Here is a 21,513-nt window from a genome sequence, read left to right on the forward strand (position 1 = left end):
TAAGGTACCCTATGCAAGGCTTATTGAGAAAGTAAGGAGGCATGGGATCCAAGGGGACATTGCTTTGTGGATCCAGAACTGGCTTGCCCACAGAAGGCAAAGAGTGGTTGTAGACGGATCACATTCTGCACGGTGACCAGTGGTGCCCCTCAGGGATCTGTTCTGGGACCCCTACTCTTTGTGATTTTTATAAATGACCTGGATGAGGAAGTGAGGGATGGGTTAGTAAATTTTCTGATGACACGAAGGTTGGGGGTGTTGTGGACACTGTGGAGGGCTGTCAGAGGTTACAACAGGACATTGATAGGATGCAAAACTGGGCTGAGAAGTGGCAGATAGAGTTTAACCCAGATAAGTGTGAGGCAGTTCATTTTGGCAGGCCAAATATGAGGGCAGAATATAGCATTAATGGTAAGACCCTTGGAAGTGTGGAGAATCAGAGGGATCTTGGGGTCCGAGTCCAGAGGACACTCAAAGCTGCTACGCAGGTTGACTCTGTGGTTAAGAAGGCATATGGTGCATTGACCTTCATCAATCGTGGGACTGAGTTTAAGAGCTGAGAGGTAATGTTGCAGCTATATAAATAATAGGCATCCGTTAGTCTCGTGAGACCATGGATTTGCACCTTGGAAGGTTTCCAGGGCACAGGCCTGGGCAAGGTTGCATGGAAGACCGGCAGTTGCCCATGCTGCAAGTCTCCCCTCTCCACACCATCGATGTTGTCCAAGGACTGATACAGCTTGGGAATGGTGTCATCGCAGAGGAATGTGTGGTTAAGTGCCTTGCTCAAGGACACAACGTGCTGCTTCAGCTGAGGCTTGAACTAGCGACCTTCAGGTCACTAGATCGATGCCTTAACCACTTGGCCACGCTATATAGGATCCTGATTAGACCGCACTTGGAGTACTGTGCTCAATTCTGGTCGCCTCACTACAGGAAGAACGTGGAAAGCATAGAAAGGGTGCAGAGGAGATTTATAAGGATGTTGCCTGGATTGGGGAGCATGCCTTATGAGAAAAGGTTGCGTGGACTCGGCCTTTTCTCCTTGGAGCGATGGAGGATGAGAGGTGACCTGATAGAGGTGTTCAAGATAACGAGAGGCATTGATCATGTGGATAGTCAGAGGCTTTTCCCCAGGGCTGAAATGGCTAGCACGAGAAGGAATAGTTTTAGGGTGCTTGGAAGCAGGCACAGAGGAGATGTCAGGGGTAAGTTTTTTACACAGAGAGTGGTGAGTGCGTGGAATGGGCTGCCGGCGGTGGTGGAGGAGGCAGAAACGACAGGGTCTTTCAAGAGACTCCTGGATGGATACATGGAGCTTCGAAAAATAGAGGGCTATGGGTAAAGCCTAGGTAGTTCTAAGGTAGGGACACGTCTGGCACAGCTTTATGGGCTGAAGGGCCTGTATTGTGCTGTAGGTTTTCTATGTTTCTATTTGAGTTACAGGAAACGGTTGAACAGGTTAGGATTTTATTCCCTGGAGTGTAGGAGAATGAGGGAAGATCTTATAAGGTAAACAAATTTATGAGTGTATAGACAGAATAAGTACAAGCAGGCATTTCTTGTTGAAGTAGGGTAAGGACTAGAACTAGAGATCGTATGTTTGGGGTGAAAGGTGAAATATTTAAGAGGAATCTAAGGAGAAATCTCCACTCAGAGAGTGGGAAGACTGTGGAATGAGCTACCAGTAATGGATGTGGTTCCAATTGTAACATTTAAGAGAAGTTTAGATAGGTGGATGGTGGGAAGGGTTTAGAGAGAGATGCAGGTGGATGTGACCGGGCTGAAGATCATGACAGCGTGGACTAGGTGGGATGAAGGCCTATCTGTGTGCTGCAGTACTCTGTGACTCTATAATGGTTGAGGGAATGCGATCTGATCTACAGGAAAGAGGTGAGATGCTGAACTGTCAGCCAAGAGTGAGGAGAAGAAAATGGGTTCCTCTATGGAGCACCATTGTGTAATCTTATCATCAGAACAAAGTAGTAGTAGTAGTAGTCATACTTTATTGATCCCGGGGGAAATTGGTTTTCATTACAGTTGAATGATAAATAGTAATAGTAATATTACTACTAGTAAATAGTAATAGCAATAGAAATAATAAATAGTAATAGAATAGTAATAGAAAATAGTAATAAATAGTTAAATAGTAATATATAAATTATGCCAGTAACTTATGAAATAAGTCCAGGACCAGCCTATTGGCTCAGAGTGTCTGACCCTCCAAGGGAGGAGTTGTAAAGTTTGATGGTCACAGGCAGGAATGACTTCCCATGATGCTCTGTGCTGCATCTCGGAGGAATGAGTCTCTGGCTGAATGTACCCCTGTGCCCACCCAGTACATTATGTAGTGGATGGGAGACATTGACCAAGCTGGCATGCAATTTAAACAGTATCCTCTTTTCAGACACCACCGTGAGAGAGTCCAGTTCCATCCCCACAATATCACTGGCCTTACGAATGAGTTTGTTGATTCTGTTGCCCAGCACACAACAGCAAACATGATAGCACTGGCCACCACAGACTCGTAGAACATCCTCAGCATCGTCCGACAGATGTTAAAGGACCTCAGTCTCCTCAGGAAATAGAGACGGCTCTGACCCTTCTTGTAGACAGCCTCAGTGTTCTTAGACCAGTCCAGTTTGTTGTCAATTCGTATCCCCAGGTATTTGTAATCCTCCACCATGTCCACACTGACCCCCTGGATGGAAACAGGGGTCACCAGTACCTTAGCTCTCCTCAGGTCTACCACCAGCTCCTTAGTCTTTTTCACATTAAGCTGCAGATAATTCTGCTCACACCACATGACAAAGTTTCCCATCGTAGCCCTGTACTCAACCTTATCTCCCTTGCTGATGCACCCAACTATGGCAGAGTCATCCGAAAACTTCTGAAGATGACAAGACTCTGTGCAGTAGTTGAAGTCCGAGGTGTAAATGGTGAAGAGAAAGGGAGACAAGACAGTCCCCTGTGGAGTCCCAGTGCTGCTGATCACTCTGTCGGACACACAGTGTTGCAAGCACATGTACTGTGGTCTGCCAGTCAGATAATCAAGAATCCATGATACCAGGGAAGCATCCACCTGCATCGCTGTCAGCTTTTCCCCCAGCAGAGCAGGGCAGATGGTGTTGAATGCACTGGAGAAGTCAAAAAACATGACCCTCACAGTGTTCGCTGGCTTGTCCAGGTGGGCGTAGACACGGTTCTGCAGGTAGACGATGGCATCCTCAACTCCTAGTCGGGGCTGGTAGGCGAACTGGAGTGGATCTAAGTGTGGCCTGACCATAGGCCGGAGCAGACCACATCCAACATCTATGGTGGATGTGGAGGAACTGGCAGAATAGAATAGAGTCCCACAGAGGCAGGTGAGCAGAGGTACAGTTAGGCCATTGTGGCAGTGTTTCGGACTGTAATTGTTATTTGTCACTAATCTGGAGCACAATGGTATGTTGATGTAAAACTATTAGAGCGCCAATGACCCTTGTTCAATTCCCAATACTGTCTGTTAGGAGTTTATACCTTCTACTTATAGGGAAAGGTTGAATAGGTTAGGACTTTATTGACTGGAGTGCAACATTAACTGTTTTCCTTTACTTAGAATACCTCCAGCACCTTGTGTTTTTATCCAAATTTCCATCATTTGCAGTTTTTCATCCAACATCTGAGAGCTGATGTTTGGCCTTTGTGAGATGGAGGAGAGGCTGCCAAATCACAATGATGGGTTAATGTTGATGGAGAAGAAATGGTGGAATCTCTGCTTAAGAAAGAAGTGGTGGGCTCTCATGCTGTGGGCCATGGGTGTGATGTTGAGTGGGTGGCTGTGGGGTAACTGTTTGGACAATATGACAAAATGAGACAAATGTAGTTGCTTCCACCAAGATTTTAGAAAGGAAAAGCTTGTTTTTGCTAACCTTCAGGCATTCATTCCAAATCACAACATGGATTCACTCCAGCTTTTACTCACTTTTCAACATCTTCATCCGGTTTGGCAATACCACCAGGTATACCTCCCTGCGAATCACCTTTCCCAAATACTGTGATTGTGCACTTCACAAAGCCTTTAATGCCACTTTTTGTGTCTTTAGGGTCAGTCAGAATGGCCCATTTCTGATAAAAACCATGATCTGAAAAACAAAAATAATTCCTAATTTCCTGACAATAATCACGCTGCATTTGATACCTGAAAGTGATTGAAGAACCCTGGTAAATCATTATTACAAGCATCAGGATTGTGAAAAGAGGAAATGCTGAAAAAATGTCATTGAAAATTTTAAAATAATGGAAGAGATTATGAAGTGCTCTCAGGTAAACGAGTTATTCTCAGAAACAGTTTGGAATAAGCAGAAAGTGAGTGCACAGTAGTGTAATGGAGACAGATAGAATGTAAGCACGTGGAGAACCAATATGAAACCAGGCTGATAAAGAGCTACTTAAAGTTCAAAATTACTGCTTTAACTGGAACAACATATCCAAGTATTCCAAGGACCAGTAAGTATTTGGATAGATATGGACTGAAGGATAGTCAGCATACCTTTGTCTGTGTTCGGTCATGTCTAACCAATCTTACAGAGTTTTCGAGGAAGTTACCAGGAAAGTAGATGAAGGCAAGGCAGTGGATGTTGGTTACATGGACTTTAGTAAGGCATCCCACATGAGAGGCTGATCAAGAGGGTTCAATTGCTCGGCATTCAGGATGAGGTAGTAAAGTGGATCAGACATTGGCTTTGTGGGAGAAGCCAGAGTGTGTTAGTAAATGCTTGCCTCTCTGACTGGAGGCCTGTGACTAATAGTGTATTGCAGGGATCGGTGCTGGGTCCTTTGGTGTTTGTCATCTATATCAACGATGATAATGTGATGAACTGAATGAGCAAATTTATGGATGACATCAAGATTGGGAGTATAGTGGACAGAGAGGAAGGCAGTCATGGCTTGCAGAGGGACCTGCATCAGCTGGAAAAATAGCAGATGGAATTTAATGCAGACAATTACGAGGTGTTGCACTTTGGTAGGTCAAACCAGGGTAGGTCTTACAAAGTGAACGGTGGGGCACTGGGGAGAGTAGTGGAACAAGGGAATCTGGGAGAAAGGTCTATAGTTCATTGAAGAAGTCAACACAGGTAGATAGGGTTATAAAGAAAGCTGCTGGCATGTTAGCCTTCATAAATCAATCTATTAAGCAAAGGAGATGGGATGTCATCTTGAAGATGTATAAGATGTTAGTGACTATTGAATTGTGGTGTTCCGCAGGAGTTGGTGTTGGGACCACTTCTTTTTTCTTTTTAAATCTTTTTATTAATTATTACTGAAAATCAACAACAGAGAAAAATACATCAAAATAATCAAGACAACATATCCATATGTAGAATAAGAGTTAAACTATCAACCAGGCTGAACAGTATATCAAAAAACAAAGTGTTAGAGCTTTTTTTATGGAAAAAAGAAAGAAAGAAAAAAAGAACCCCTCAACAAACAACAGGAATTCTGCAGATGCTGGAAATTCAAGCAACACACATCAAAGTTGCTGGTGAACGCAGCAGGCCAGGCAGCATCTCTAGGAAGAGGTACAGTCGACGTTTCAGGCCGAGACCCTTCGTCAGGACTAACTGAAGGAAGAGTGAGTAAGGGATTTGAAAGTGGGAGGGGGAGGGGGAGATCCAAAATGATAGGAGAAGACAGGAGGGGGAGGGATGGAGACAAGAGCTATACAGGTGATTGGCAAAGGGGATATGAGAGGATTATGGGACAGGAGGCTCCACTAACTAAAACAGAAAAAAACCCAAATAACTAAAAAAAAAGAGAAAAGAACACCCATTTGGAGCACAAGCCCGGAGCTATACGTCATACAAGCTTCCATTTAAAAAAAAGACATCAAACCGCCAACCAAATCCATATACCCAAGCATCAGAAAAGGACCATCTTTATTAACTCAAGTCAAATGATAACAACGGGCAAAAGAACCCCACCTTTTCTCGAAGTCAAATCTAGGATCAAAAGTCTGACTTCTAATTTTTTTCCAAACTAAGACATAACATCACCTGAGAGAACCATTGTATCAAAGTGGGAGCAGAGGCATCTTTCCATTTTAATAAAATAGCCCTTCTAGCCAATAATGTGACAAATGCAATTACGTATTGATCAGATATAGAAATACTGTGAATACGTTGAGGAATTATACCAAACAAGACTGTCAAACAGGTCAGAGTCTTCTATATATGGAAAATTACTTAAATATTCTTTGACCTGAAGATATTGCAAAAAATGTGAATATGAGAGAGAGTATTTAGTTACTAATTTCTCAAAGGACATCAATCAACCTTCTTGAAACAAGTCCATAAAGGAAAAAATTCCTTTATTCCTCCAAAGAGAAAAGGTAGGATCACTAAGTGAAGGTTTAAATAAATAGTTTCGATAAATTAAACTAAGAAGGTTAAATTTTTTAAGATTAAAAAACTTATGAAACTGGTACCAGATTCATAATGATTGATTAATCATAGGATTTATATTTAGAATAGAAATTTTGGCTAATTGTACAGGTAAAGGAGCTCCTAATAACGAAGTTAAATGAAATTGTTTCACAATTTTCAATTCCAAATCAAACCAAGATGGTTGTTCCTTTTTATCAGTCCAATATAACCAAGAACTCGCATAACGTATATTAACCGCCCAATAATACATTCTTAAATTAGGCAAAGCAAGACCTCCATCCTTTTTTAATATTTGTAAATGACATTTTCCAATTCTTGGTCTTTTATTATTCCAAACAAAAGATGAAATAATAGAGTCAACCTGATCAAAAAACTTCTTAGTTAAAAAAATAGGAATATTTTGAAATACTTATAGAAATTTTGGTAAAATCATCATTTTATCTGCATGAATTCGACCTGCTAACGAAAGTGTAAGTGGATTCCATCTAGAAAAAAATTGCTTCATAAAATCCACTGAGGGAACTAAATTAGCTCTATAAAGGTCTCCATAATTTTTAGTGACGATAATACCTAAACATTTAAAAGAATCTGTAACTTTTAGAGGAATGTCATCATATATAGAAGCAGGATCATTTAAAGGAAATAATTCACTTTTACGCAGATTTAATTTATATCCTGAAAACAATCCATTTGATAAAGTTGAATGGAAATATCTATTTAAAAGTTTTAGAGAAATTTAGCTTTGGTACTAATTTTAATAAATGGATTAGATTGATATATAAAAGCCCTATTGCCACTGTTATTACTAATAACTGTAGATCCCCCTTTTCCCAACTTTCCCAGGGTACGAGACAGGGACGTCCGTTAAGTCCTCTGTTATTTAATTTGATGTTGGAACCTTTGGCTATTGCACTTTGTGAAGCTAAAAATATTCAAGGAGTTTCTAAAAATGTGACTATTCATAAGATCTCCCTTTATGCGGATGATCTTTTGGTTTATGTTTCAAATCCTGAAGAATCCATTCCTAGCTTATTGAAATTATTAAATGAATTTGGACCACTTCTTTTTATGCTGTATATAAATGATTTAGATGATGGAATAGATGGCTTTGTTGCGAAGTTTGCAAATGATACGAAGATTGGTGGAGGGGCAAGTAGTGTTGAGGAAACAGGTAAGATGCAGAAGGACTTAGACAGATTAGGAGAATAGGCAAGAAAGTGGCAAATCAAATACAATGTTGGAAAGTACATGGTCATGCACTTTGGTAGTAGAAATAAATGTGCGGATTATTTTCTAAATGGGGAGAAAATCCAGGAATCTGAGATGCAGAGGCACTTGGGAGTCCTTGTGTAGAACAGCCTGAAGGTTACCTTGCAGGTTGAGTCAGTGGTGAAGAAGGCAAATGCCATGTTAGCATTCAATTCAAGAACAAGAATGTGATGCTGAGGCTTTTTAAGGCACTGGTGAGGTCTCACCTTGAGTATTGAGAACAGTTTTGGGCCCCTCATCTTAGAAAAGATGTGCTGGCATTGGAGAGAGTCCAGAGGAGGTTCATAAGGATGATTCCAGGAATGAAAGAGTTTCGAATGTTGAAAGGCTGAGACAGAGCAGATGTGGAAAGAATGTTTTCCATGGTGAGAGAGTCTAGGACAAGAGGGCATAGCCTCAGGATAGAGGGGTGCCCTTTCAAAACAGAGATGCAGAGAAATTACTTTCGCCAAAGGATGGTGAATTTGTGGAATTTGTTGCCACATGCAGCTGTGGAGGCCAGGTCGTGGGTGTATTTAAGGCAGAGATTGATAGGCTCTTGATTGGACATGGCATCAAAGGTTACGGGGAGAAGGCCGGGAACTGGGGTTGAGGAGGAGATAGAAAAAAGGGACCAGCCATTGTTGAATGGTGGAGAGACCCGATAGGCCAGATGGCCTAAATCTGCTCCTTTGTCTTAGGGTCTTATGGACTTAAGTTGGTGAGGCATAATTTGGAGTATTGTGCAGTTTTGGTCATCTACCTAACAGGAAAGATGTAAATAAGGTTAAAAATTTACAAGTATGTTGCTGGGACTGGAGCACAGAGTTATAAGGAAAGATTGAATAGGTTTATTCTTTGGAACGTAGAAGACTGAGAGGAGAATTAGACAGAGGTATAAAAATTACGAGAGGGTAAATGCAAGCAAGCTTTTTTCACTGAGGTTGTGTGGGACTACAACCAAACATCATGGTTTAAAGGTGAAAGAAAAAGCTTAAGGGGAACATGAGGGGAAACTTCTTCACTCAGAGGTCATGAAAGTGTGACAAAAGCTGCAGCAAAAGTGGTGCATGCAAGCTCATTTTCAAAGTTTAAGAGAATTTTAGATAGGCACATGAATGGTAGGGGTATTGAGGGCTATGCTCCCAGTGAAGGTCGATGGGAGTCAGCAATTTAAATAGTTTGGCAAGGACTAGATGGGTCAAAGGGTCTGTTTTTGTGCTGTACTTTTCGGTGACTATGTTCGAAGTAAGCAACAGAAGCTTCCACGCAAAGAGTTTTAAAAATGGAGTCTCCATAAAAGAGGGATATCATCCAACAGAGTGGTCATCATGGGAGCAGTCATCATTGGAGTGCTCTGAGTCAGTGTGGTAAGGCTTTGGCTCAACAGGGCTTCGGCGAGAACCAATGGAGGCAGGATAAGTAGGTAAATTCATTGCTTATTTCTTATTTAACTCTTGAGAAAATAGGGTATATGTTTACAGGGCCAGTGTTTTGTTGAGTGTCAGATGTGGGATTTCCAGGAGACCACATCTGCACTAGGTGCATCGAGATGCAATTCTTTAGAGACTGTGTTAAGGAACTAGAGCTGCAATTCAATGACCTTCACCTTGATAGGGAAAGTGAAGAGGTGACAGACAGGAGCTACAGGGAGATAGTCATCCCGAGGCTACAGGAGACAGATAAATGGGTGAGTGTCAGGAGATGGAAGGGGGAATATCATACAATGGAGAGCATCTCTGTGGCCATCCCCTTCAACAATATGTACTCCATTTTGAGCACTATTGGGAAGGACGACCTACCTGAGGGAAGCAACAGCAGTCATGCCTCTGGCACTGAGTCTGGCCCTGTGGCTCAGAAGGAAAGGGAACTGAAGAGGATGGCAGCAGTCATAGGAGACTCTATAGTCAGGGGTACAGATAGGTGATTCATGGACACAGAAAGGAAACATGGATAGTAGACTGCCCCCCAGGTGCCAGGGTCTGAGATGCTTCTGAACGTGTCCACAATATCCTGAAAAAGGAGGCTGAGCAGCCAGAGGTCATGGTACATATTGGTAACAACATCATAGGTAGAAAATGGAAGGACGTCCCGAAAACAGACTACGGGAAGTTAGAAAGGAAGCTAAGAAGCAGGACCTCAAGGGTAATAATCTTGGGATTGCAGCCTGTGCGACATAACAGTGAGGATAGGAATAAAATGAGGTGGCAGATAAATACATGACTGAAGAATTGGAGCAGGGGGCAGGAATTCAGAGTTTTGGATAACTGGGAACTTTTCTGGGGCAGGTGGGACCTGTACAAAAAGGATGGGTTGCACTGAGTCCGAGAGGGACCAATATTCTTGCAGGCGGGTTCACTAGAACTATTGGGAGTGGTTTATGGCAGGGGGATGGGAACCAGTATGATAGAGCTGAGGATGAGCCAGCAGGTTTACAAGTAGATGATGGTGTCACATTAATGTAAGGAAGGACAAGCCAATGATTGGGTGCAACTGCAGACAGAGAAAAGAGTTAAATTGAACCCCAGAGACAAAATTCAAAAGGACCAAGAGTGCACGACTGAAGGTGCTGTATTTAAATGCACGCAGCATTTGGAATAAGCTGGATGAACTCATGGCACAATTAGAGATTGGTCAGCATGACATTGTGGGCATCTTAAGACCATAAGACATAGGAGCAGAATTAGGCCTTTCAGCCCATTGAGTCTGCTCTGCCATTCCATCATGGCTGATCTTGGATCCCACTCAACGCCTTACATCTGCCTTCTCACCATATCCTTTGATGCTCTGACAAGCAGGAAACGATCAACTTCCGCCTTAAATATGCCCACAGACTTGGCCTCCACTGCAGTCTGTGGCAGAGCATTCCACAGATTCACCACTCTCTGGCTAAAAAAATTCCTCCTTATGTCTGTTCTAAAACATCGCCCCTCAATTTTGAGGCTGTGCCCTCTAGTTCTGGATACTCCCACCATAGGAAACATCTTCTCCACATCCACTTTATTTAGTCCTTTCAAAATTCGGTAGGTTTCAATGAGATCACCACGCATTCTTCTAAATTCCAGTGAGTACAGGCCCAAAGCTGCCAAGCGCTCCTCATATGTTAACCCCTTCATTCCCAGAATCATCCTCATGAATGTCCTCTGGACTCTCTCCAATGACAACACATCTTTTCTGAGATATGGGGCCCAAAATTGTTGACAATGCTCCAAGTGCGGCCTGACTAGTCTTATAAAAGCTCAGCATTATCTCCTTGCTTTTATATTTGATTCTCTTTGAAATAAATGCCAACGTTGCATTTGCCTTCTTTACCACAGATTCAACCTGTAAATTAACCTTCTGGGGGTCTTGCACGAGGATTCTTAAGTCCCTTTACACCTTTAATGTTTGACTCTTCTCCCCATTTAGATAATAGTCTGCACTATAGTTCCTTTCACCAAAATGCATTATTGTACATTTCCCAACACTGTATTCCATCTGCCACTATTAGGTTAGATTAGATTATGAGGACACTCAGTCCTCGTTTATTGTCATTTAGAAATGCATGCATTAAGAAATGATACAATGTTCCTCCATTTGCCCATTCTTCCAATTTGTCTAAGTCCTGCTGCAATCACATTGCTTCCTCAGTACTACCTACCCCTCCACCTATCTCTGTATCACTGAAAACTATGCGACAAAGCCATCAATTCCATTACTCAAATTATTGATAAAACAATGTGAAAAGTAGCAGTCTCAATACTGACCCCTGAGGAACACAACCAGTCACTAGCAGCCAAAAAGAAAAGGTCCCCTTTATTTCCACTCATTGCCTCCTGCCTGTCAGCCATTCCTCTATCCATGCTGGTAACTCTCCTGTAACGCCAGAGGATTTTATCTTGTTAAGCAGCCTCATGTGAGGCACCTTATCAAGTGCTTTATCAAAATCCAAGTCAATGACATCCACTGCCTCTCCTTTGTCAACCCTGCTTGTTGCTTCCTCGAAGAACTCTAACAGATTTGGCAGGGAAGATTCCCCTTTACAGAAATCACGCTGACTTTGACTTACTTTATCATTAAGCTCCAAGTACCTCAAAACCTCATCCTGAATAATCATATTTAATAATGGACTCCAACTCTTTCCTAACGACTGAGGTTTGGCAAACTGGCCCATACTTTCCTTTCATTTACCTTCCTCCTTTCTTAAAGAGTGGAGTGACATTTGCAATTTTCCAGTCCTCTGGGACCACGCCAAAATTAAGAGATTCTTGAAAGATCATGACCAATGTATATGTTACCTCTTCAGCAACCTCTCTCAGGACTCTGGGACGTAGTTCATCTGGTTTAGGTAATTTATCCACCTTAAGACCTTTCAGTTTGCTAGCACTTTTTCCTTTGTAATAGCAATGGTACTCACTCCTATTCCCTGACACTCGTAGACCTCTGGCACACTGGTAGTGTCTTCCACAGTTAAGACTGATGCAAAGTACCCATTAAGCTCATCTGCCATTTCTTTGTTCCTCAATACTACCTCACCAACATCATTTTCCAGTGGTCCAGTATCAACTCTCACCTCCCTTTCACTCCCATTACAATTGCATCATTTACATTATTATATGCCTTTTCCAGCTCCCTTTCCAATCTTAATCCGGCATTTTGGCTACTCTTTGGAGGCCTGTATATGCAAGCAGTTTGGGAAAATCAGGTCGGTGTCAGATCCCAAGGGAAGGAATTTGTTGAATGCCCACAAGATGACTTTTTAGAGCAGCTTGAGTTTGAGCCCACTCGGGGAAATATTACCTTAGATTGGGTGTTGTGTAATAACCCAGATCTTATTAGGGAGCTTACTATAAAGGAAAGCTTAGGAGACAGTGATCATAATATGATTGAATTCATACTGCAATTTGAGAGGGAGAAGCATAACTCACAAATATCAGTATCGCAGAGGAATAAAGGGAATTACAGAGGCTTGAGAGAGGAGCTTGCCCAGGTGGGTTGGAGGAGGATACTAGTGGGGAAGATGGCAGAGCAGGGATGGCTGAAGTTTCTGGGAATAGTTCACAAGGCGCAGGATAGATATGTCCCACATTAGAAGTAGTTCTCAAATGGCAGGGTAAGGCAACCGTGGCTGACACAGGAAATTAAGGACTGCATAAAAGCCAAGGAAAGGGCATATAAGGTAGCAAAAGTGAGTGGGAAGTTGGATGATTGGGAAGGTGTACGAGGTTGAGTGGAATCTGGGATTAGACATGATGGAATGGCACAGCAGAGTCGATGGGCTGAAAGGCTTTATCCTGTTGCGATATCTTATGGGCTTATGGTTGGAAATTGGTAAGTATGATGTTGTGGGAATAACAGAGACATGGCTTCAAGTGGACAGGGCCTGGGAAATGAATATTCAAGGGTATACGTCCTATCAAAAGGACAGACTGATGGGCAGAAGGGGTGGGGTGGTTCTGTTGGTGAGGAATGATATTCAGTCCCTCGCGAGGGGGGGACATAGAATCAGGAGACATAGAGTCAGTATGGATAGAACTGAGAAATTCTAAGGGTAGAAAGACCCTAATGGGAGTTATCAACAGGCCCCCAAACATTAGTCTGGATGTAGGGTGCAAGTTGAATCAAGAGTTAAAATTGGCATGTCGCAAAGGTAATGCTACAGTTGTTATAGGGAACTTCAACATGCAGGTAGACTTGAGGAATCAGGTTGGTACTGGACCCCAAGAAAGGGAGTTTGTGGAGTCCCTCCGAGATGGATTCTTAGAACAGCTTGTACTGGATCCTACCAGAGAGAACACAATTCTAGATTTAGTGTTGTGCAATGAACCGGATTTCATCAGGGACCTCGAGGTAAAGGAGCCATTAGGAGGTAGTGACCATAATATGATAAGTTTTAATCTACAAACGTACAATTTGAGAGGGATAAGGGAAACTGGGAAGTGTCAGTATTACAGTTGAACAAAGGGAACTATGGTGCTATGAAGGAGGAGCTGGCCAAAGTTCAATGGAACAATACCCTAACAGGGATGACAGTGGAACAGCAATGGCAAGTGTTTCTGGGAATAATGCGGAAGGTGCAGATCAGTTCATTCCAAAGAGGAAGAAAGATCCTAAGGGGAGTAAGGGGAGGCCGTGGCTGACGAGGGAAGTAATGAACAGTATGAAAATAAAAGAGGAGAAGTATAACATAGCAAAGACGAGTGGGAAGCCGGCGGATTGGGAAACTTTTAAAGAGCAACGGAAGGTAACTAAAAGGGCAATACGCGGAGAAAATATGAGGTACGAAGGTAAACTAGCCAAGAATATAAAGGAGGATAGTAAAAGCTTCTTTAGGTATGTGAAAAGGAAAAAAATAGTTAAGACCAAAATTGGGCCCTTAAAGACAGAAGCAGGTGAATTTATTATGGGGAACAAGGAAATGGCAGACGAGTTGAACAAGTACTTTGGATCTGTCTTCACTAGGGAAGACACAAACAATCTCCCAGATATAATAGTGGCCAAAGGACCTAGGGTAATGGATTAACTGAAGGAAATTTATATTAGGTAGGAAATGGTGTTGGATAGACTGTTGGGTCCGAAGGCTGATAAGTCCCCGGGACCTGATGGTCTGCATCCCAGGGTACTTAAGGAGGTGGCTTTAGAAATCGTGGACACATTGGTAATCATTTTCCAATGTTCTATAGATTCAGGATCAGTTCCTGTGGATTGGAGGGTGGCTAATGTTGTCCCTTTCTTCAAGAAGGGAGGAAGACAGAAAACAGGGAATTATAGACCGGTTAGGGAGTTACAGGCAGGTGGTCACACCGGGGCCACGGGAGGCAGACCAGTGGGTCACGGTTAGGAGGGGGGAGGGGAAGAGTCAGGTAATAGAGAGTACCCCGGTGGCTGTGCCCCTTGACAATAGGTACTCCTGTTTGAGTACTGTTGGAGGGGACAGCTTACGTGGGGGAAGCAACAGTGGCCGTGCCTCTGGCACAGAGTCTGGCCCTGTAGCTCAGAAGGGTAGGGAAAGGAAGAGGAGGGCAGTTGTAATAGGGGACTCGATAGTAAGGGGGTCAGATAGGCGATTCTGTGGATGCAGTCCAGAGACCCGGATGGTAGTTTGCCTCCCTGGTGCCAGGGTCCGGGATATTTCTGATCATGTCCAAGGTATCCTGAAGTGGGAGGGTGAGGAGCCAGAGGTCGTGGTACATATAGGTACCAATGACATAGGTAGGAAAAGGGAAGAATTCCTGAAAGGAGAATATAGGGAGCTAAGAAGGGAGTTGAGAAAAAGGACCACAAGGTAGTAATCTCGGGATTACTGCCTGTGCCACGTGACAGTGAGAGTAGGAATGCAATGAGGTGGAGGATAAATGCGTGGCTGAGGGATTGGAGCAGGGGGTAGGGATTCAAGTTTTTGGATCATTGGGACCTCTTTTGGCGCAAGCGTGACCTGTACAAAAAGGACGGGTTACACTTGAATCCCAGGGGGACCAATATCCTGGCGGGGAGATTAGCGAGGGCGACTGGGGGGACTTTAAACTAGAATGGTTGGGGGGTGGGAATCAAATTAAAGAGGCTAGGCGAGAGGAGGTTAGTTCACAACGGGGGGATGGGAACCAGTGCAGAGAGACAGAGGGGTGTAAAATGAGGGTAGAAGCAAAAAGTAGTAAGGTGAAAAGTAAAAGTGGCAGGCCGACAAATCCAGGGCAAGCATCAAAAAGGGCCACTTTTCAACATAATTGTATAAAGGCTAAGAGAGTTGTAAAAGCGCACCTGAAGGCTTTGTGTGTCAATGCAAGGAGCATTCGTAACAAGGTGGATGAATTGAAAGTGCAGATTGTTATTAATGAATATGATATAGTTGGGATCACAGAGACATGGCCAAGGTGACCAAGGATGGGAGCTCAACGTTCAGGGATATTCAATATTCAGGAGGGATGGACATGAAAGAAAAGGAGGTGGGGTGGCGTTGCTGATTAGAGAGGAGATTAACGCAATAGAAAGGAAGGACATAAACCGGGAGGATGTGGAGTCGATATGGGTAGAGCTGCATAACACTAAGGGGCAGAAAACGCTGGTGGGAGTTGTGTACAGGCCACCTAACAGTAGTAGTGAGGTTGGGGATGGCATTAAGCAGGAGATTAGAAATGTGTGCAATAAAGGAACAGCAGTTATAATGGGTGACTTCAATCTACATGGAGATTGGGTGAACCAAATTGGTAAGGGTGCTGAGGAAAAGGATTCCTTGGAATGTATGCAGGATGGTTCTTTGAACCAACATGTCGAGGAACCAACTAGAGAGCAGGCTATTCTAGACTGGGTATTGAGCAATGAGGAAGGGTTAATTAGCAATCTTGTCGTGAGAGGCCCCTTGGGTAAGAGTGATCATAATATGGTGGAATTCTTCATTAAGATGGAGAGTGACATAGGTAATTCAGAAACAAAGGTTCTGAACTTAAAGAAGGGTAACTTTGAAGGTATGAGACGTGAATAAGCTAAGATAGACTGGCAAATGACACTTAAAGGGTTGACGGTGGATATGCAATGGCAAGCATTTAAAGATCGCATGGATGAACTACAACAATTGTTCATCCCAGTTTGGCAAAAGAATAAATCAAGGAAGGTAGTGCACCCATGGTTGACAAGGGAAATTAGGGATAATATCAATTCCAAAGAAGAAGAGTACAAATTAGCCAGAAAAAGTGGCTCACCTGAGGACTGGGAGAAATTCAGAGTTCAGCAGAGGAGGACAAAGGGCTTAATTAGGAAGCGGAAAAAAGATTATGAGAAAAAACTGGCAGGGAACATAAAAACTAACTGTAAAAGCTTTTATAGATATGTGAAAAGAAAAAGATGGGTTAAAACAAATGTGGGTCCCCTACAGACAGAAACAGGTGAATTGATTATGGGGAGCAAGGACATGGCAGACCAATTGAATAATTACTTTGATTCTGTCTTCACTAAGGAGGACATAAATAATCTTTCGGAAATAGTAGGGGACAGAGGGTCCAGTGAGATGGAGGAACTGAGGGAAATACATGTTAGTAGGAAAGTGGTGTTAGGTAAATTGAAGGGATTAAAGGCAGATAAATCCCCAGGGCCAGATGGTCTGCATCCCAGAGTACTTAAGGAAGTAGCCCAAGAAATAGTGGATGCATTAGTGATAATTTTTCAAAACTCTCTAGATTCTGGACTCATTCCTGAGAATTGGAGGGTGGCTAATGTAACCCCACTTTTTAAAAAAGGAGGGAGAGAGAAACCGGGGAATTATAGACCGGTAAGCCTAACATCGGTGGTGGGGAAACTGCTGGAGTCAGTTATCAAAGATGTGATAACAGCACATTTGGAAAGCGGTGAAATCATCGGACAAAGTCAGCATGGATTTGTGAAAGGAAAATCATGTCTGACAAATCTCATAGAATTTTTTGAGGATGTAACTAGTAGAGTGGATAGGGGAGAACCAGTGGATGTGGTATATTTGGATTTTCAAAAGGCTTTTGACAAGGTCCCACACAGGAGATTAGTGTGCAAATTTAAAGCACATGGTATTGGGGGTAAGGTATTGATGTGGATAGGGAACTGGTTGGCAGACAGGAAGCAAAGAGTGGGAATAAACGGGACCTTTTCAGAATGGCAGGCAGTGACTAGTGGGGTACCGCAAGGCTCAGTGCTGGGACCCCAGTTGTTTACAATATATATTAATGACTTGGATGAGGGAATTAAATGCAGCATCTCCAAGTTTGTGGCTGACACAAAGCTGGGCGGCAGTGTTAGCTGTGAGGAGGATGCTAAGAGGATGCAGGGTGACTTGGATAGGTTAGGTGAGTGGGCAAATTCATGGCAGATGCAATTTAATGTGGAAAATGTGAGGTTATTCACTTTCGTAGCAAAAACAGGAAAGCAGATTATTATCTGAATGGTGGCCAATTAGGAAAAGGGGAGGTGCAACGAGACCTGGGTGTCATTATACACCAGTCATTGAAAGTGGGCATGCAGGTACAGCAGGCGGTGAAAAAGGCGAATGGTATGTTGGCATTTATAGCAAGAGGATTCGAGTACAGGAGCAGGGAGGTACTACTGCAATTGTACAAGGCCTTGGTGAGACTACACCTGGAGTATTGTGCGCAGTTTTGGCCCCCTAATCTGAGGAAAGACATCCTTGCCATAGAGGGAGTACAAAGAAGGTTCACCAGATTGATTCCTGGGATGGCAGGACTTTCATATGATGAAAGACTGGATGAACTAGGCTTATACTCAGAATTGAGAAGATTGAGGGGGGATCTGATTGAAATGTATAAAATCCTAAAGGGATTGGACAGGCTAGATGCAGGAAGATTGTTCCCGATGTTGGGGAAGACCAGAACGAGGGGTCACAGTTTGAGGATAAAGGGGAAGCCTTTTACGACCGAGATTAGGAAAAACTTCTTCACACAGAGAGTGGTGGGTCTGTGGAATTCTCTGCCACAGGAAACAGTTGAGGCCAGTTCATTGGCTATATTTAAGAGGAAGTTAGATATGGCCCTTGTGGCTAAAGGGATCAGGGGGTATGGAGGGAAGGTTGGTAAAGGGTTCTGAGTTGGATGATCAGCCATGATCATAATAAATGGTGGTGCAGGCTCAAAGGGCCGAATGGCCTACTCCTGCACCTATTTTCTATGTTTCTCTGTATCTATGTTAGCCTGACATCGGTGGTTGGAAAGATGCTGGGGTCAATTATAAAAGATGAAATTACTACACATCTGGATAGCAGTAACAGGATTGGTCCGAGTCAGCATGGATTTACGAAGGGGAAATCATGCTTGACTAATCTTCTGGAATTTTTTGAGGATGTAAATATGAAAATGGACAAGGGAGAGCCAGTGGATATAGTGTACCTGGGCTTTCAGAAAGCCTTTGATAAAGTCCCACATAGGAGGTTAGTGGGCAAAATTAGGGCACATGGTAATTGGGGGCAGAGTACTGACATGGATTGAAAATTGGCTGGCTGACAGAAAACAAAGAGTAGCGATTAACGGGTCCCTTTCGGAATGGCAGGCAGTGACCAGTGGGGTACCACAGGGTTCAGTGCTGGGACCGCAGCTGTTTACAATATATATTAATGATTTAGATGAGGGAATTGAAAGTAACATTAGCAAATTTGTTTATGACACAAAGCTGGGTGGCAGTGTGAAATGTGAGGAGGATGTTATGAGAATGCAGGGTGACTTGGACAGGCTGGATGAGTGGGCAGATGCAGTTTAATGTGGATAAATGTAAGGTTATCCACTTTGGTGGCAAGAATAGGAAGGCAGATTATTATCTGAATGGAGTCAAGTTAGGAAAAGGGGAAGTACAACGAAATCTAGATGTTCTTGTACATCAGTCACTGAAAGCAAGCATGCAAGTACAGCAGGCTGTGAAGAAAGCTAATGGCATGCTGGCCTTCATAACAAGAGGAATTGAGTATAGGAGCAAAGAGGTCCTTCTGCAGCTGTACAGGGCCCTGGAGAGACCACACCTGGAGTACTGTGTGCAGTTTTGGTCTCCAAATTTGCGGAAGGACATTCTTGCTATTGAGGGAGTGCAGCGTAGGTTCACAAGGTTAATTCCCGAGATGGCGGGACTGTCATATGTCAAAAGATTGGAGCAACTGGGCTTGTATACTCTGGAATTTAGAAAGCTGAGAGGGGATCTTATTGAAACATATAAGATTATTAAGGGATTGGACATGCTGAAGGCAGGAAGCATGTTCCCGCTGATAGGTGAGTCCAGAACGAGAGGCCACAGTTTAAGAATAAGGGGTAGGCCATTTAGAACGGAGTTGAGGGAAAACTTTTTCACCCAGAGAGTGGTGGATATATGGAATGCTCTGCCCCAGAAGGCTGTGGAGGCCAAGTCTCTGGATGTTTTCAAGAAGGAGATGGATAGAGCTCAAAGATAGCGGAATCAAAGGTTATGGGGATAAGGCAGGAACTGGATACTGATTGTGGACGATCAGCCATGATCACAGTGAATGGCGGTGCTGGCTCAAAGGGCCGAATGGCCTACTCCTGCACCTATTGTCTATTGTCTATTGTAAAGTAGGAACTTTTGCAAAAATGTGGCTATAAATAAGCTATACTACAATTGTGCTTCTTTCTGACATGGTGTTCACATATGTTCAGAGACATCCACAGACTTCCACTTCAGAAGCTGTTGCAGAAATCTGCAGTAGCGTGCATCTTTGTTTTAAGTTTATGATATGTTCCATTTGACAAAAAAGTTGAAGAAGAGAAAAGCACACACATATAGGAAAAGTAATGAAATCATCCTGTACATTGCCCACAGATAGTTTTATACAAATATTGGTCAGGATTCTTGATGATGACAACATGACTGTATCCTTACCAGGCTGCTGATAAACAGTTCCTGCATCAATCCTAAACAATCCCAGTTGAACTCCAGTGAATGGGATCTTTTTTGCATGAACAACCTAAAGCACAAGTAAAATTATTTAAACCAGATGGTGTTGCCTCCCTAAAATATCTTTTTCACAATTACAACCTATGCTATTTAAACATGCTCACTGCAGCTTTTGAAATGCACTGTACACAAATGTTGACACTAGGATGGGAAAGGGTAAAGTTCTGGTGCTTGGAAATTCAATTCCATAAGATTTTGCCTTATGCAACTGGATGTCAGTGTGCAATTTCTATATCCTTCCTGTCTCATCCTAGTGACCATGAAGTGATTTATACTTCAGGAGTTTATGTGATATGTTATTTTTATGCAATGGTCTTGCTTGTGTATTGCAGGTTGAGGTGGTCCATGGTGTCCTGAAGTCACTCACTGGCATTTGCAAGGGGATCCTGGTTTTCAAACCATGGTTCTGAACTCAAAATTCGGTGAAAAAATTGAGAGAGTGATTGACTGAGTAACTGCAGACATGCAAACAGCTTTGATCCTCATTTAGAAAAGTGCAGGTTAATCAAGGATGGATCCTTGAAGTTAATGGGACAGATAGAGAAGGTGGTTAAGATGTTTTGCGGGTTACTGCTGAAGATGTGGATAGAAGAGTGAAGAAGTACATAGAATGAGCTGCTGGAGAAAATGATTGAGGCAGGTACAATAATAACTTTTAAAAGACAGGAGTGGAAAGATTCAGAAGGTTATGCACCAAATTCTTGTCAATAGGACGAGTGTGGATGGGGCATTAACTAGGAAGCTGAAGGATCTGTTTCAATATTAAATGACTCAACTGCAAGACAAGTTAAAGCACTAGCAGGGCCACAGATGGAAATCTGTGTATCATTTTGGTCATTAGATTATGGAAAAGCTGATAAAACTTCGTAGTGTTCAGTGAATAGCTACAAGCAAAATGCCAGGTTTCAAATTATATAAATTAGGAAGTAGCAAGGTGACAGAACATTTACAAATGTATCACAAGAGATAGTCAGACCAACCTATCCCTACTTTCCAAGACTAAACCTGTGGTAGAAGAGGGTTGAAGAAAGAAATCAGTCAAAAGGTATACCATCTGGAACTCACTGCAAGGAAAGCAAACTAACCTGCCCAAAAGAAAGAAGACAGAAAACGAAGCTGACGAGATTTTATCAAAAAGCTATCACATTTGAATGTGTTCTTTGAGGATATAACAAGCACTGCACTTTGAAGGGTAGCAGTAGATGTGCAGAGGAAGTTCCAAAAGGAATTCAATGTGCAATATGGAAGTGAGCAGCACAAGGTAAGAGTTCATGACATTATGTTAATATTCTACAATGATCAGTTTAAGATTAGCGGGTAACATAAATGGGTAAAAATCGGGCAATTATAGAACATAATGTTGGGAAATGTGGAGATATCCACTTAGGCAGGAAGAAATGGAAGCAGAATATTATTAAAATGCAGGGAGACTATA

The 21,513-nt window shown here is 42.8% G+C and overlaps 1 protein-coding gene across 5 annotated transcripts in view; it reads right to left on the bottom strand.

Moving 5' to 3' along the window:
* The window catches only part of fer1l4 (fer-1 like family member 4), a 407,998-nt gene that overhangs the window by 282,264 nt on the left and 104,221 nt on the right, over positions 1–21,513 (bottom strand). For all 5 annotated transcript variants that reach the window (XM_063040941.1, XM_063040940.1, XM_063040943.1 and 2 more), the window contains exons 11-12: positions 20,004–20,088; positions 3,965–4,124 (exon numbers count right to left, since the gene is read on the bottom strand). In XM_063040941.1, coding sequence (XP_062897011.1) covers positions 3,965–4,124; positions 20,004–20,088 — 245 coding nt within the window. The remainder of the gene's footprint in view (positions 1–3,964; positions 4,125–20,003; positions 20,089–21,513) is intronic.

The sequence above is a fragment of the Mobula hypostoma genome, chromosome 2, assembly GCF_963921235.1.
Source record: "Mobula hypostoma chromosome 2, sMobHyp1.1, whole genome shotgun sequence".
Lineage (NCBI taxonomy): Eukaryota > Metazoa > Chordata > Chondrichthyes > Myliobatiformes > Myliobatidae > Mobula > Mobula hypostoma.